We start from the raw sequence: 16,211 nt of genomic DNA, 5'->3' as shown, positions 1-16,211 counted from the left end.
CTGGGGGTGCCTGGGTGGCACAGCGGTTGGGCGTCTGCCTTCGGCTCAGGGCGTGATCCCGGCGTTATGGGATCCAGCCCCACATCAGGCTCTTCTGCTATGAGCCTGCTTCTTCCTCTCCCACTCCCCCTGCTTGTGTTCCCTCTCGCTGGCTGTCTCTATCTCTGTTGAATAAATAAATAAAATCTTTAAAAAAAAAAAAAAACCACCTTCCTGAACAAAAGGAAAACCAGAAACTCCACTCTTTGTGCTGGAAGGACACCCCTTGGGGGATTTTGCTGATGACCCCACTGCCACCGAGATCCATGGGCCGGTGAGAAAGGCTGCACTGTTGGAGACCCTGACACGGAAGCCTAGACAATAAGAGAATATCGTGGCTCCAGATTGCTGATCCTATAAATTTCATATGCTTAGAGTTCCCTCACAGAAATTGGATCTGTGAGGTCCGGGCTGGAACTTAGTCTGTGGTTCTGGTCTAGGCAGCTCTGGGATCCCACTTAGAGAAGCTCAGCTCGGGATAGATCACGTGCGCTAAGAGGCACACTTTGTCCTGCAAGGTTATGTGCTCACACCATCTAATGCCAGAAAGAAGCAGCACCCTTGCCCGGATTTCTTCTCCGCGCTCATCTGGCCGGATCCGAGGGACCCAGAACTGATGTCCACTTCCCTGCGGAACGCTGGGCGCTGATGGCACAGGGCTCGAGGCCTTTCTCGAGTCCATCCAAGGCCTGCCCCTCAATTTCTGGATCTTTTCTGAGAGCCCCCATCCCACCTGGGGTCTCACCATGTCAGAACAGCAGTGAAACCTCACAGAACATCTCACACGATTCATTTCACAACTCCTGTCTTTTTACTCCACGAGACAGCCTAGAACTTAGGAAATCCGGACAATCCATGGACCAAATTCTAAAACCACCATCTGTCGGTGTTCAGTTTTTAAGAGTCAAACGTTGCCTCGTGTGTTTTTCTCCCGGGCGATCGTTTGCTGTAGACTTGCTTAAGCTACTGTCACGGGGCCACCCGAAAGTCAAAGCAGCCTGTTTAATGCCTAGGATGGCTGGTAATGCTTTTAAAAGACTGAACGCTTTTGCAGTTGGCTACACTTCAGGTTAACACTCTGAGTTCCGCCCTTAGCGCCATCACAAATAATTATTCTCAACTACAGAATAGAGCATTGCTAATAATATCCATCTGTGAACCACAGTATGAATTTTCTGTTGATTTGAGGTTGCATTTGGGGCTGCTTGCCGCTAAATGCCAAAAGTGCTTCAGAGATGGCTATTTGTCCTCCAGACAATGGCAAATGTGTTCAACTTCTCCAAGAGTCCCCTTGGGGCTCTGGAGACCCAGGAAAATGGGGAGAAATCTGCCCCAGATCCCACTCTGGAGACTTGCTGGAGCGAGAAAGTCTTCCCAGCTCCAGGTTGGAGTCAGGGTAACTCGAACACTAGGACGACACTACAGTTCTCGCTCGAAATGGAAGGTCACCTGGGCATGTTAACCCCTTATTTGTCTTCTAGCCTATGTATTCACCTGCCTGTTGACCTTGGCTCTGCACATTGGTCACGGGGGAGGGGGGAGGGGGAAGGACTCTGAAACAAAGATGGTGCCCTGGCCCCTCCCAGCCAATTAAATCTGAATCCCTGGGGTGGTCCCTTGCATAGGTCCCTTCCAAGCTCCTCAGGCCTGAAGGACACTGCCCTAGCATGAGCTTTGCTCCCTAGGAAATGTGTCTTGTCCGTGGCCCTACCAGGCACTCTTTAAGGCCAATCTTGAACATTTATACCCCAGAGCAGATCAATTCCGAAAGGGAGAATTGATAAGAGAAAGAGAAGAGAGAACCCGAGGGGAGGGCTTGAATTCCTTGAAGTTACAAGTTTCTGCCTTTCTGCGGTCTGGTTGCGGTCTGGTTTTCGCTCTAGGGCTGGGCTGGGGCACGGCGGGACCAGGAGCCCTGGGGGTAATGGCTGCCTCCGAGGGCCCAGAGGTTGCAATTCGGTCACTTCTGGGCCGCATCCGACCTGTGGATAACATTGTGTTTGACCCGCAGTGTGGCTGCACAGAGCGGGTTTTGAAATGTGAATGCCCATCCCTAAAGGCAGGTTTCACATGAAAGCATTCCCAGAGTTGGGGATGCTGGACAGAGGACTGGGGCTAAATCACAGGACACACTTATGAGTGTGGGTTCATCAAGTTTCCTTTAGTCAGGTGCTCCATTCACGGGGTAAGACTCCCGTGAAACATGATAGTAAATGTGTCCTTCTGACTTGGGGTTCACCATTTGGGCAAGAACATTCCCATAGTTAACTTCGTATCAATGCCTTCTCCTTCCACAAGACCCCAGGCTGGGCTATGATGACTGGCTTGAGAGCGAGCAATCCTGGGATGAGTCTGGATTTTGCTGTGGACCCTAGAGCTCTCTCTTAACTGCTCTGGTTCTGAGTGTCCTCCACTATGGGGGAACGAGAGCACATAATTTCTAGGGTTCTACTTCCGGCTTCTTGGGATTCCAGGAGCACAAGATGACAATGGAGACCGCTTGGTTTAAGAGCAGTCTGTGTGTAAAGGTGAAGACACTCTCAAGTCAGGGTGTCAGGTCAGCCCTGAAAGGCTCGCCTGGAGAAGTCTAGGAGGCCAGAGAGGGAAGGGCTAGAAGCTTCAGCCGTGGGAACAGGGTAAGATGGACCTGGTGGTCTTGCGAGGCAGGGGGTGCTCCGTCACTGGAGATGTTCATCCCCGACCAGGCAGGCATGTGGCGGGGGTGGTGTAGGGAGCAAATGGTGCCCAAGCCCCTTCTCAACATTTAGAGATAACGGGAAGGAAGGAGGGGCCCCCCAGCTGCCTCCTTTCCTTCAAAGAAAGAGGTTGGCTCCCCAGCACACGCCCCGCCCACAGAATGAGACCACAGCACCTTGGTTGTTTTCAATCACTTTTTTTTTTTTTAATTTTTAAAAAATATTTACGACAGGAAAGGTCGTACTATGTGACCGGGGGACAGATGCCTTCGACGCATCCCCCTTTCATTTCTACCTCAAAACAAGATTAAGGCATAAATTACTCGCTTGGGCACCGGGCGTGCCTGTTGTCCTCAAGGCGCCGTCATTGGTGGTACCACTTGTCCCGTGGGCCGGCGGATCAGATGTTTGCATGGAGCTTGCACAGACTCGACCGGCTTTAACCAGTGCCTTCCAGAGAGGACCCCTCCGCAGCGCCGGCTGAGCCCTCCTCTCGTGCACGGTGGGCGGAAGGGAGGGATGGGAGGCTGTGTGCGTGTGTGCGTGTGCGTGTGTGTGCCTTTGTGTGTGTGTGTGGGGGGTGTGCGCGCGCGCAGGGAGGTGGGTGGCGCAGGGAGGGGAGGCTCCGCACCGCCCCCCTGCTGTCGGTCCCCGTGCGTCGTCTGGGCAGGCAGGCGGGGAGACCGAATGGGGCCGCTGGCCCTCGCTGGGTACTAGCAACAAAAGCGGCTGGCGGGGTGCGCGGGGGTGGAGGGCCCGCCCGCCTCCCCACCTCGGGGTGCGCGCCCCATGTTCTGCGTCCCAGCCGCCCGACCGTCACAGTCTGCGCGTCCCTGGGTCCTTCTTCATCCCTGGCCAGCCACTGTCCCCATGGAGCCCTTGGGCCCCGGTTCATTCAGGGGCAGCTCCGGGGACCTATCTCCTGCCCTAAAGAAGGGACGAGCGGGCCTCGGGGCCTCGGGCAGCGCGGGGGGTGGGAGGACAGCACGGGACGCAGTTCTGCTGCCCCACGGGGTCCTTCTGGGAGTCGAAGCCCGGCGTGTGCGGAGTGGGTTTGCATGGCAGTCTTCTGCTCCCGGTTTCTTCTGAGGATGGGACGGGGCGGTTGGAATTCCTAGCACCTTAGTGGCCCGGGGTAGCAAATGCCCCCACAGAACCCGGCGGGGGCTTTGGTGTGCCGTTGGAGGGGTCCCTCTAAATCACCAGGGCTCTGTGTTGGAGGTGTCTGGGCCTCCCAGTAGAGCAGTCCCTCTTAAAACTGGCTTGAGTTCCTTTCAGAGGGTGCAGGCTTGGTCTCTCAGGAGATGAGGTCAAGTGCAAAGCGAGCTGGCGTCTTCTTGACCCCAGCTCAGTGGGCCCTGGGCCTGGGCCTGCACGCCACCTGGACTGGCGTCCTGGCCCCCATCGACTCGCAGCCTCCTCTGAGCCTCACTCCAGCACTTTGGGGGTGGGGTCCAGGCCAGGCTCCCTCCTGCGCTTGGCACTTTTAAAGAAGCCGAGCTGTGGGCAGCAAAGGGAGAAGTCTCAGGGGTGGACAGGGCTGGCAAGGTCTGTCTCCCCTCCCTGCTTTCCCTTCACTGACCCTCCTAAGGCTCCTTCCTGAATACCCCAGCTAACACTGAGCACCCCCCAACCCCCAGCCCAGCAGGACTCCCTTGGTGGGCCGCACAATGGGCCACTTAATTGGTGAAGGGGGGGCTGTAATGCAGTGGACGGAGCCTGGGTCATGCTGTGCGACCCTGCCCCAGTCAACACCCCTCTCTGGGCCTCCCTCAACTCATCTCTAGTAGAAGGTTGAGACCAGGCTTTGCGGGGGGTGGGCTTGCTAACAGCCTGACACTGTTGGAGAAATTTTGTGGTTCTGGGTGCTTGCTGCTTTTTCTGGTAAGAGAAGACCTAGCTTTCATCAGGTTCTTAAAGGGACCCACAGAAGGGTCAGAGCCACAGGCCGCGGATCGTCTGGTGGCCCTAGCCAAGCTGTCCGCCGTGGTGAAAGGCAGATGCTTCCGTAGCGGGCAAGTTCTGGGGAGGAGGCTGGGTGGGTGCCAGCCCCCATGGGGAGGAGAACGCGGGGACCGGCCACAGAGCCCAGAGCCTAGAGCCCCTGGCCTGGGCCAACCCGCCAGGATGCTGCTCCCCACCACCCGCCTGCTGGGGCCTCACCTTCCATAGCGCCAGGACCAGCAGGGCCAGCAGCAGGAGGCCCCCCAGGGTGCTGCCCACAATGATCCAGATGGGAATCTGCGAGTCTTCCTGCTTGGAGATCTCGAATGTGATCTGCAAGGGGAGGAGAGCGCCAGGCCCACAGCATTACTGTTCTGGGGCCTGGGTGGCAGCCGGGTGGCAGGCAATAGCTAGCGCCTGGTGGTATCTGCTAGAGGGATGGGTGGCACCCGGCCTGCGGAGGCCTCAGAGCGCCCAGCCCTTGCACAGCCGACGCAGCAGTTAAGGGACCCAGGTGATCCTGCCTCCTCTTTGAGACACTACCCGCCTTTGGCCTCAGGCCACTCTCCACTCCCCCTGGATTCTCCTGCGACGTGGGCTACTTTTTCTTATTTTCTCTGCTGCTTCATCATCGCCTCCCAAACTTCTAAATTTTGCTGTGTCCCGTGGCTCTGTCCCTGGACCTCTGCTTTACCTACAGTCACTTCCTGGTGAGTGCCGGGCCGTCTTCCCCGGTAGGCACAGGGGACCCAGGGCCCTTCGTGCTTTTAGGGGGCCCATGAAAATGTTCTAATTTCTTTTCAAATTAGAAGAAGAAAAAATATAATCTTGCTTGGATTATGTTTGTCTTTATATGAACACTGTCGTAAAATAATAATTTAAATTTTTTGGGGGGGAGGAAGGGGGTCCAAAGGCAAAAGTCTCAGGGCCATGGAAGGCCTAATGTAGCCCTGGACAAACTCTCTCCAATGTGGGGCTTTATTTTATTTTATTTTTTAAAAAAGACTTTGTTTATTTGACAGAGAGCACAAGCAGGGGGAGCAGCAGGCAGAGGGAGAGAGAGGGAGAAGCAGGCTCCCTGCAGAGGAGCCCTATGCGGGACTTGATCCCAGGACCCCGGGATCATGACCTGAGCCGAAGGCAGATACCTAACCGGCTGAGCCACCCAGGTGCCCCAACGTAGGACTGTAACATCTCTCCGGGGACTGCTGTCACGTTTCTCTCTTCTGCCTGGCCTCTCCACTACATTCCAGACTCATATCCTACCGTCTTCCTGGCCTGCTTGGCATCTTTAACAGGTCCCCAGACAGCCTCTTGATCCCACTCCTCACCCTCAAACCTCTGCCTTCGCCGCCCTTCCCACGGAAGTGAATGGCAGCACTGTCCTTCCTTGTTCAGGCCAGAAGCCTCGTGCCCACATGGACTCCCGCAAAGTCTGGCCGTTCTGCCTTGGAAGCTCCGAGACTGTGGCCCATCGTCCCCCCTCCAGGGCTACCTCCTTGGACAGCGCACCGTCTTCTCGCCCTGGAGACTGGAAGAGCCGGCTAACTGCCTCCCAGCCTCCGTGTCGCCCTCTGCAGTCTATTCTCGGCATGGCAGCCGGAGGAAGGCGGATTTCTGCTCTGTTCCGAGCCCCCAGGTCAGAATGGAAACTAAGAGTCCCTGTCCTTGCCCGCAAGGCCCTGCACTCCCTGGCTCCGCTCACCTCGCTGGCCCCATCTCCTCCTCTCCCCACTGCTCTCTCCACTCCAGCCCTCCAGCTACCTGGCCTCCAATGTGCCAAGCACACGCCCACTGATGCGTCTTTGTCTTGCTGTCCCTTCCGCCAGCAGGGCTTCCCCGCGCCCCAGATAGCCACGTGACACCCCCGTTCTTCGTGGTCTCTGTCTGATGTCAGTTTACCGGGGAGGCTCTTCCCAATCTCCTTGTATAAAATAGCACCGCCTCCCAAGTCTCCACCCTTTTGCCCCCGTTGTTTTCCTGGGCAGACCTTATCACCGTTTGACATTGATCCATTCCCCTGTCTTGCCATTCTCCCCATCTAGAATGTCAGCTCCAGGACAGCAGGGCTTTGACTGTGTTGGTCACTGTTCTATCTTGAGTGGCTGGGACAGAGGAGGAGCTCAGACAACAGGGCGATGACTGAATGAGCGAACCCCCCCAGCAGCGTGGGGGAGCCCTGGCTTGGCCACTGACTCACTGTTCAGCTTGAAACCAGGCACAGCCCCCTCTCTGCCTTATCGCCCACAGCCTCAGTTTCCATATCAGAGAAATGGGGGGTGGGCGTACCTCGCAGCGCTTCAAGGAGTGAGCCAGAGCGCACGCAAAGTGTCTGCTACCGTGCCTGGCCGGAGGCAGGCCTCAACGAACGGCAAGGGCCTTCTATGTTCTCTTTGCACCCACGCAAGAAAGCACGCAGCTAAGCCAACGGGGGCCTGAGATTCTGGGTTGCGGGATTTCTAGAAGAGAAGTGAGGCATCCAGAGAGGATAAGAGGGATTTCTGGGGGGAGGTGGGAGTGGAATGAGAAGGAGAATTCACTGAGAAGACATGAACTAGTGTAGAGAGAGGGATCCTGCGTGTGTGTGTGTGTGTGTGTGTGTGTGGCGGGGGGTGGGGGTCCCTGCACAACTCCTCTTCTCTCTCAGTTGCCTGCAGAATTCTGACTTTCCCTTGAGATTTGGTTCAAGTGGACTGTCTCCAGAAAACTTGCCCTGGACATCCCTTGCTCTGACTGCCCCCCGCCCCCCCAAGCCCGGCACCTGTGCTCACTCCCAGATCGTAGCCGTGCTATGCTATTCTCTTCCCCTTGTCTGCTTAAGTCATCTCTGTATCCCCTGGGGGCCCAGGTCATGGGAGGAACACCCACCAAATGTTGGATGAATGAACAAATAAAGCTGCTCCTTAGCTGCCCCCCCCACCTGCTCCCCCTCGGCCTGGCAGCCCCCCTACCCGGTTAATGAGTGGTATGTGTGTGTTTGGTTCAGGCCTGGCTCTCCAGCGTCTCCGGGGTGGGGCTGGGGGGTTCACTTGGCATCTGGCACTGGACCAGCTCACAAGGAGCGCAGGCCGCGGCCCGTGTGGGGATGTGGCCAGTGGAGGGCAGCAGTGTCCCGTGTCCCAAGCCCCTCTCCGAAGGACTGGGCTTTCCTTCAAGACCCAACTTCTCCTTTTCTCCAGAGAGCACGGCGCGGAGCCTCACCCCCGTCCTGCACCCTGATCCAGGCCGGTCTGGTCTGCGACAATCCGGTTTTACCCAATTCAGAACGAGTCCCAATCCAGAGAAATCTTGCATCCCTGTTCCTCACCAGTTCACACGAGACTTCTAAAGCACGTTCTGTGCATTGCCTTAGATTTGAGGTGAGAATAGATGGGGAAGAGAGCAGTGGATGATGGTCCTTCTAGGCTGGCCGCCTGCCCAAGGCCCAGCCTCAGTGCTGATGGAGCCAATCAGTGAGTCCCCCCCACCCCCCACCCCCGGGGCAGGCAGGCCTGAGATCCAGTTCTTTCCTCTAGTGCAGAACACACAAGGTCCCCTCGTTCCTCTGCTTCCACGGGGCTGTGGTGGTGCAGAGGCCGGCACCCCCGGGGCACTGGGCAAATGCCTACTTCTGGCACCCTCCCTGCTTTTGCCCTGAACAGCCTGTTCATCTTGCTTCTCTCTCTTCCGACGCTGCACTAACTGCAGATCGGTCCCTCTCTCCCCTGCAGGAACGCGGGAGCAGAGGGTGTAAGAAACTCTAGGGCAGGGGCGCCTGGGTGGCTCAGATGGTTCAGCGTCTGCCTTCGGCTCAGGTCATGATCCCAGGGTCCTGGGATCGAGCCCCGTGTGGGGCTCCCTGCTCGGCGGGGAGCCTGCTTCTCCCTCTGCCTCTGCTGTTCCCCCTGCTTGTGCTCTCTCTCTGTCTAATAAATAAATAAAATCTTAAAAAAAAAAAAAAGAAAAACTCTAGGGGAAGGGGCCACCCCTTCCCTAGCTGGTCTGGCTCAAGCTCAGCCCCGCAGGTTTCCCAGGGGCTCACCTGGCGGCTGGGATCCTCCTCGCGGAAGATGAAGGGGCTGTGGAACTGTCTCTGCAAGACTGCGTTGACCGTGATTTTCATCAGCTTGTACTTGAGCTGTCAAATCGGAGGCCATGTTGGAAGTGGACCCCTCCCCTGCGGGGAGAGTCCCCAGCACCCACCACCTCCCCTTACTTCCTTGGCGTCTAGCCCAGGTGCTCTACGTACTGCTTTTAGGGACCTCAGCCACAGGTTCCCCAGCAGGTGGAAATTGATCTCCTGGTTGGGGGCGAGCCTCACGTTGCAGTTGATGGAGACGACGTCGGAGTTGCTGTGATTCTGAAAGAGGAGGCGGGTCTCGGGGTGAGCCACCAGGCTCCGGGGGTACAAGGAGCCTGGGCCACCAGAGAGATGGCTGAGCTGCACGCCTTGCCCAAGTTTTGCTCCTGGGGCGGGGGGAGGGGCAGAGGTCAGGGGTCAAGGAGAGGTGGGGGATGGGGGGACACACGGGCTGCGGCTGCCAGGCGATGGCTGGAGGGCAAGGTAAGGATGGCAGAGCCTATGCTGGTCGAGGCCGTGCGTAGTCGCGTGTATTCCAGGAGCAGAACTTTGGTTCGACGTGAGGGAGCCTATAAGTGTCATCACCACACAGAGTAAAGGAAACAATTGTATGATTACTGCAACACATGCAGAGAAAGCATGTTAGGAAATGCAACTTCTGTTCGTGATAAAAACTCCCAAGGAACTTCCTGAATCTGAATAAAGGATGTTTATAAAAAAAACCTACAACAAGTATCATAATTAATAATGAAAAATTAAAAACAATTAAAAAAACCCATTAGGTTCAAGGCAAGACTGTCATCATTTCCATTTCCCACTGCCCTGGAGGTCCTAGCCAGAGCCAGGACATGAGAAAAACAGTTGATAAGGACTGAATGGTAAAGCTAGCACTATTATTATTTACAGATGATACCATCTCAACAGAAACCCCAAAGAAATCGTCAAATAATCAGAATTTATTAAGTTAAGCTTGTTTGTGTCTCTCTGTTGCAGCGACTTCAACCCCTCCCCCCCGCCCCCCAGCCGAGTCTTCAGGAAAGTACACTACGCTCAAAAAATGCTTTGTGTCAGGCGCTCATTTGGGGACATATAACCAAATATAACCAAAACAGCTAAGATGTTTGTTGGGGGAAGAAGAGTGAAAGCATGCTCAGAAATGGATATCTGGGGCCAGTGGCAATGCTGGGAACATACAGCTGGAAACTAGCAGGTGTCTTGAGGAGGGCCTTGGGAGGTGACATGAGCTGCCTTCCATCTCCAGGGACAGGGAGGACCCAGCTGCTGGGGTCCATGTCTCCAATACAAGCCAAGTGGGTCCTGGCCTCCATAGCCTCGCTCTGTCTGGGGGTCCCTTCCCCTTTGCTCATCCGTATCCCGCTGGCCCTTTACGGCACAGGGGCCGGTCCACGATCCCTGTTCCTTTACTGGAGGTTATCTGCTCTGCTGTCACTCTCTGGACACCTGTCACGGCCTCGTCCCCTGGCTTCTCTGGCATGCACTCCTACGTGTCCTACGAGATGGTGAGCTCCTTAAGAGCAAGACGTATCTTTTCTTCATTCTGTGTCCTGGCGGCGCGAGGCTTCAGGTAAGGACGACACTCACCAGCTGCGGGGCATGAGTCAGGTCTTCCTCCGTCGGAGCGTGTCGGTACTCGGTGCTGTTTCCCCAGATGTTACAGGATGTGTTCGCCTGCGCAAGGCCCACACACAACCAGCCTCACAACCAGCACGGGCACACTCAGCATCCCAGACCTGCTCCGTCCTCCTCCTCTCCGCCCCCCCCCCCAAGGAGGCCCTGCTGGCCCTGGTCCAGGAAGGAGGAGCTGAGGTCTGAGGACTTGGGGACACGCCTCCCACGAGCCGGTCCCGGTCCGGAGGGCACCGGTACCTGGTCAGTAAGGAAGTCCCTCAGCATCAGCAGGCGGTTGCCCCCCCTGGTGGCGATGGGGACGGTCATCTTCATCATCACTCCGTGGATGGGGAACAAGCCCAAGTTCTGGATCTGTGGCCAGAGAGGGGAGGAGTCAGTACGTCCAGCAGGAGCTGGGAGGAGGGGGTGGAGGACGAGGTCCCAGGGGCGATCCCACCACCCCCAGCCAGGCTGGGAAGCCGGCCTCTGCAAGGCCCCTGGCATATCTGCTGTAGGAGCTCGGAAGCTCTGCCGAACCACGGCGGGGGCTGCGCCCACAAAGTTCAAGGGGCGGGTTCCTGGAGGCTGGGGACAAGCCGTGGGGCCTTGAGGCTGGAGAGCAAGGTCACTTCCATTCCCAGCCTCTCTCAGCTTGGGGATTTCATAGCCTGGTGCTGGAGGCCACCCTGGGCGGCAGTCGGGGCGGGGATGGCGAGAGCCATGCATTTATTACTAGAGCGAGGAGAACGAATCATTAAGTAATGAAGGCCGCGCCTGGTGAGCGGGGGATGGTGCGCACCCGGTGTCGGAGCAGCGGTGATTCTGAGCAGGGCTCTGGAAGCGGAGAGGCGGATGCACGACCCAGGGCTGCGACCCTGTATGAGCTGCGTGGCCTCGGGCAGTCGCTAAACCCCTCCTGCGCCCGCCACCCCAGGTACCAGCATGTCTGACGTGCGGTTTCCAGCATCAGCCTGCCCCGAGCTCTCACGCAGAGTTCGGGGTGGGGGAGGCCGTGGGGCCCACGGGGCAGACTGTTTAACTGCCTCCTCATTCCCCTTCTCACTCCTTCCTTCCACGGGGACAGAGACGAACGCCACATTCCCCAGCCTCCCTGGGTAACTGGCAGTGTGAGGAACTGCCGAGGAGTTTCTTTAGTAGGGAGGGGCCTGCTCTTCTCCCCTTCCTCCTTCCTGGGATGAGAGTGTGATGGCTGGAGCTGCAATCATTTTGGGCCATGAGGTGAACCTGAGAGGCTGACAGTGGCATGTTGAGGATGGTGGAGCAGACAGAAGACCCAATCCTGAATGATTTTGGGAAGCTGCCAACCCCAGACTTCTTTCATGGAGAGAATAAACCCTGGCCCATCTAGACCACTGTTTTTATATTTTTTAAATTATGATGCAGCCACATCTAATCTTCACCAATATATCCTCTCAGCCCAGCCCCATTTTTTTTTCCAGATTTATTCATTTTTATTTGAGTGGGGGGAGAGGGGCAGAGGGAGGGACAGAGAGGATATCAAGCAGACTCCCCACTGACCCCCGAACCCGATGTGGGGCTCGATCTCACCACCCTGGATCATGACCTGAGCATAAACCAAGAGTCAGATGCTTAAGCGACTGAGTCCCCCAGAAGCCCCCCATTATTTTCTGGGTGAGGACTGAGAGGCCCAGAGAGGGCAAGGAACTTGCCTAAAATCGCAGTGAGTGGGTAGCAGGGCTGGGGCTGAGCCCCACGCACTCGCACTGATTCCAGACTCCTCCCCTCCCACATGGGGGATCCTCAGCTCTTGTCTTCTCTCCGCCTGGTTCTCTGCCAGCCTTACCTTGAAGACGCAGCTGAAGGGAGGCCCAATGCCATCGTACCTCTCCAGTGAGCTGTTGGGCTTGACTTCGTAGTGGCTCAGGCTGCTGCTCCTGCAGGGACAGAGGACAGGGCCGCCCTGAGCTCAGGCAGTGGTGGCTAGTGGAGAGATACACGGAAGAGGGCGTGGGCATGCGCCTGGCTCCCCCGGACCACAAGAAAGAGGTTTCCATCCGGAGCGGGAGGGCGGGGTCAGGAAGGGTTTGGAGCCTCAGCAGGGGTGTGCGCTGAGATCAGTCAGCAGCACCTGCCTCCTGTGGGGGATGGGCATGAGCCAGAAGAGCCGGTCACTGGCCACCCCTGCCCTCTGGGGCCATCCCTGGCCTCTCTGCCCAGGGGCACGGCCTCTTTTGACCATGAACTCGCCCCCTCTGCCCCGTTCCGGCCTCCGGCAGTGGCCACGGGAGTGTTGAGCTGGCTTTCTGTGTGGTTCTAGCCCGACTTCCCCATCGGCCTAGGGGCTCCCAGAGGACAGCGGTGGCCGGTGGGAGCACTTTGCCCTTCGGGGAGGAGTGTTTCCACACTTCCACCATGGAGATTTGCTGGAGCAAAGCAGATGGGCTTTTAGTAGGCTTCAAACTATTTTAATTCTCTCAGACCATGCCCCGACTCATCCCCTGCCCCGGGGGTGTGGACACCTCCTGCCGCCCCGGCCCTCCCGCTTCTCGCCCTGGCAGGAGCTCCCTGGAGGCCAGCTCTGTGTCTCCTCCTCCCCCCTGCCCAGCACGGCTGAGGGGGCTGCGCTCTCCCACCCCTCAGGGACACCCCTGGCTCCATCTCCTAGTCCCTCGGCCCTGCGGCCCGGCCCTTGAGACCTCTGGTCCGATGAGGGCCCCCCAGAGGGCGCCCCATCTTAGGCCTCACTTCTGTCGGGTCTCCCCAGCTCACCTGGTGAAGAGGACATCAGCCTCATATTTGAGGTGGAAGCTCAGGAGGGCCATGTTGTCTTCCTTGGTGCTCTCCTCCTCGTCACTGTCGCTGCAAGGAGAGCCATGCAGGGCGGTCAGGAGGGGGCCAGCCAAGCCCGCACACCGCAGGGGCTCTCTGTAGCCCCTCGAGATGGGCAAAGCAGGGCTGAGTCGCCCCCCCTCCTCGCAACTTACAGGTGAGAAAAGGAAGGCTCAAAAGGTTGCGTGTACTTCCCAAGGACACCCAGCATGTACCTAGTGCAACTGGGAGCGGGACACTGGCTGCTCTGTTCTACTCCTTATTCGGTGTTCTTTCTGTCCTGGACGTCTCTCCCCTGGGACAGTTTTCCCTTTTAAAAGACCTTCCTTCCCTTACTCTGTGAGGATAGCCTCTGCTTTGCCCATCTTCAGGGGCTGCTGTGAGGCCTGATGTTGTATGTATAGTGCTTTGTAACTGGAGGTTTTAAAAATAGCTGCCATAGAGATCGCTGTATAGCGGTAAGGGTATTATTATTTCTGTCTGGGCTGCCTGAGAAAGAAGGACGGGGGCGGTACCGAAGGCAGCAGGGGGGCCCCCAGGTCGGGGCAGGGAGGGAGGCTGGCCCAGGCGATCTGTGGCTGGCAGCAGAGCAGGGGGGCGCAGCGAGCAGAGCCCAGCGGGGGAAGAAGGAGCAGGCCAGGCCCTGACCTGCCCGCGGTGAGCCGGATCTCCAGGTGGTGCAGGAAGACCGATTTGCTGAACTCGAAATCCAGCCGGAAAGCCACCTGCGAGGAAGAGGTCCAGTCGCTGGAGCTGGGGTGGCCGGGAGCTGTGGGTCTGGGCATGGCCGGCCCACCCCTCCCTGTCCCTGCCCTTGTTCCTGGGGGGTAAGGAGGGTAGCTGCTGACTGGGAGTGGCTGGGAGTGGGGAGGGCTGCTAACTGGGGTGCCTGGAGGGCCAGGTGCCCAGTGATGTGAGCTGAGCTCTAGACCTGGGGTGCAGCCAGAGACAACAGCTCCTCTGATGGGGTTTCTTGGCTGTGAGGCCAGCCCTCCTCCCCCTTGACTTCCTTTTTTGTTTTCAACCATAGGCAACTAGAAGGCAGCAGGTCCAACTTCAGGATCCTGCAGGAATTCCTGGGTGGGGAACTTGATGGAGGGAAAGGGAGGTGGCCAGCACATGAACCACAGGATGCGGGCCCGGAAGTGGCCCCGTCTTCCTGTGTGCAGTGGGGTGAGGCCAGCAGAAGGGCGAAGGCCACCTTGGGCCACCCAGCAGGTTAATAAGGCACCTGCTTCTTGGTCCAGCAGTCCTCCCACCACTCTGACGGTCCAGTCCTGTGCTTCCCTTGGCCTTGGCCCAGGACTGCGGCCTGGGTCCCCTGCCTGTGGCCCTGTGACCTCTGACCCTCCTTGCCACGTCCAACCCCACCCTGGGGGCATTACAGGGGCTTTGCACAGACTCCGTGCTCACCCCAGGTCTGGCCCTCTTGGGGTTTCCCGAGGAGACCTTGGGGCCCCATTCTTGACTTGTGTCCCAGTGGGGGTGGTCTTTGGCAAGGACTCACCCCCTCCCCCCATCCTTGCAGACCCTGGGCCTGGGAACCTGCTGTCACTCTCCCTGGCTCTTGCCTCCAGCGTCCCTCTGTCTGATTCCTACTCTACAAGCAGCCTGGTCTCGGTCAGGTCTTTTCTCGCTCCAGAACCTTCAGTGGCTGCCCGCTGCCCGGTGGTGATGGGCAAACGCCACGTGATCTGGAGTCTGGAATTTGGAGATTCTCCTTCCTGGAGAATTTGCTTCTGCCCTCACACCCCCTACCCACTTGCCGCTTGCCCTTCGAAGCACGCGGTAAGTGCTCACGAAGGGTTAATTTTTCTCCCAATCTCTCCCCATGCACGCAGCAGGCTGATGGAGGCCCGACTTTGAAAACGTGTGTTAGGACAAAGGACAGCGGGGATAACTGGCCAAGAGGTGGGTTTGCCTCTGAGGTGAAGGGGCCTGGATGCTCTCTTGGGGTGGGCTGGCTAGTTAGGTCATGTGACTGTCATTTCCCGGGAGAAAAAACGAACACACTTCAAAGCCATGCTCAGGCTTCTCCATCCCTCCCGTGTTATCCCCTCTGTTCACTTCCATTTCCCTTGCCTCCCCAGTGCCTCCCCAGTACCTCCCAGTACCTGCCCCATCCCGTCCCGCCCACACACTGCCCCCAGCCTCAACCTTGGCCTTGGCCCGGAAGAAGGGGTAGCTGACATTGCAGACTTTCTTGTGGAGTCTCCTCTCCTCGTTCACGCACTCGATGCTGCCGTCTGAGTCGTCCTGGGGGTGGGTGGGGGGCACCACGGGCAGCAGTTAGGGGGGCCAGAGACCCAGGTCTGGGCCCCGGAGACAGGGGTGGCAGTGGCTTTGAGGGGGAACCACCGCCAGGCTCCCGGGCCTCTCTGAGCTGGGGTCCTGCTGAGTCAGCACGGAGGTCTGCTGAGCCCTGGTCCTGATGCTGCTGGGTGGCTGTACATCTTTGTGGGTATATTTGGGCATGCTGAGTGGATGGAAAGGCATGTCCGCGTAGACTCCGCATGTGTGGGTCTGCATGCACGTGCACGTGTGTGCATACAGCCCGTTGCATGCGTGAGGAACACCTGCGTTTCCTCGGATGTCCAGGTAGGTCTGTAAGCTTCTGCATGTGCGCGTACGAAGTGCGTGTGATCAGACTAACACCTTTGTATCTGGCTGGGGGGGGGGTGCCTCCTCCACTAGAGTTCCCCTTGGCTGGATGGCAGGAGTGGGGGGCAGCCTGGGGGGAGGAATGCTGATCTCCCGGCTGTGAGCGGCTCCTGGGCTGGGGATGGACAGGCAGAGCCAGGCTGCAGGTTGTCCCTACACACCAGCTGCCGTGTGTGCGGACGCCGCCCTTTATGGAACCCGCTGTCCACTTCTCTTTGCCTCCCTCAGTCCCCAAAGCCTTTCTGTGCCACAGACACAAAAGCCCCCGAGGCCCGCCCCGGGCTTATGACTGGGCCCGGCACTGTAGAGTCTGGGCCAGGGGAGCAGTGAAAGGTGGATGCAGGTTTGGGGCTCAGTTTCCCCTAAGTAGC

General features: G+C 57.9%; 1 protein-coding gene across 1 annotated transcript in view; it reads right to left on the bottom strand.

Annotated features, from left to right (window-relative positions):
* Positions 1 to 2,916: 2,916 nt before the first annotated feature.
* ITGA11 (integrin subunit alpha 11) overlaps positions 2,917 to 16,211 on the bottom strand; it is a 111,278-nt gene continuing 97,983 nt past the window's right edge. The window contains exons 21-30 of the mRNA XM_040643059.1: positions 15,337 to 15,435; positions 13,828 to 13,904; positions 13,120 to 13,209; positions 12,194 to 12,284; positions 10,627 to 10,740; positions 10,342 to 10,428; positions 8,908 to 9,018; positions 8,701 to 8,796; positions 4,899 to 5,012; positions 2,917 to 4,235 (exon numbers count right to left, since the gene is read on the bottom strand). Of these exons, the coding sequence (XP_040498993.1) occupies positions 4,164 to 4,235; positions 4,899 to 5,012; positions 8,701 to 8,796; positions 8,908 to 9,018; positions 10,342 to 10,428; positions 10,627 to 10,740; positions 12,194 to 12,284; positions 13,120 to 13,209; positions 13,828 to 13,904; positions 15,337 to 15,435 (951 nt within the window). The 3' untranslated portion in view covers positions 2,917 to 4,163. The remainder of the gene's footprint in view (positions 4,236 to 4,898; positions 5,013 to 8,700; positions 8,797 to 8,907; positions 9,019 to 10,341; positions 10,429 to 10,626; positions 10,741 to 12,193; positions 12,285 to 13,119; positions 13,210 to 13,827; positions 13,905 to 15,336; positions 15,436 to 16,211) is intronic.

The sequence above is a fragment of the Ursus maritimus genome, unplaced genomic scaffold (assembly GCF_017311325.1).
Source record: "Ursus maritimus isolate PB19 unplaced genomic scaffold, ASM1731132v1 scaffold_27, whole genome shotgun sequence".
NCBI classification, from domain to species: domain Eukaryota; kingdom Metazoa; phylum Chordata; class Mammalia; order Carnivora; family Ursidae; genus Ursus; species Ursus maritimus.
The sequence above is the reverse complement of the archived record's forward strand: the minus strand, read 5'-3'. Positions and strand labels throughout refer to the sequence as shown.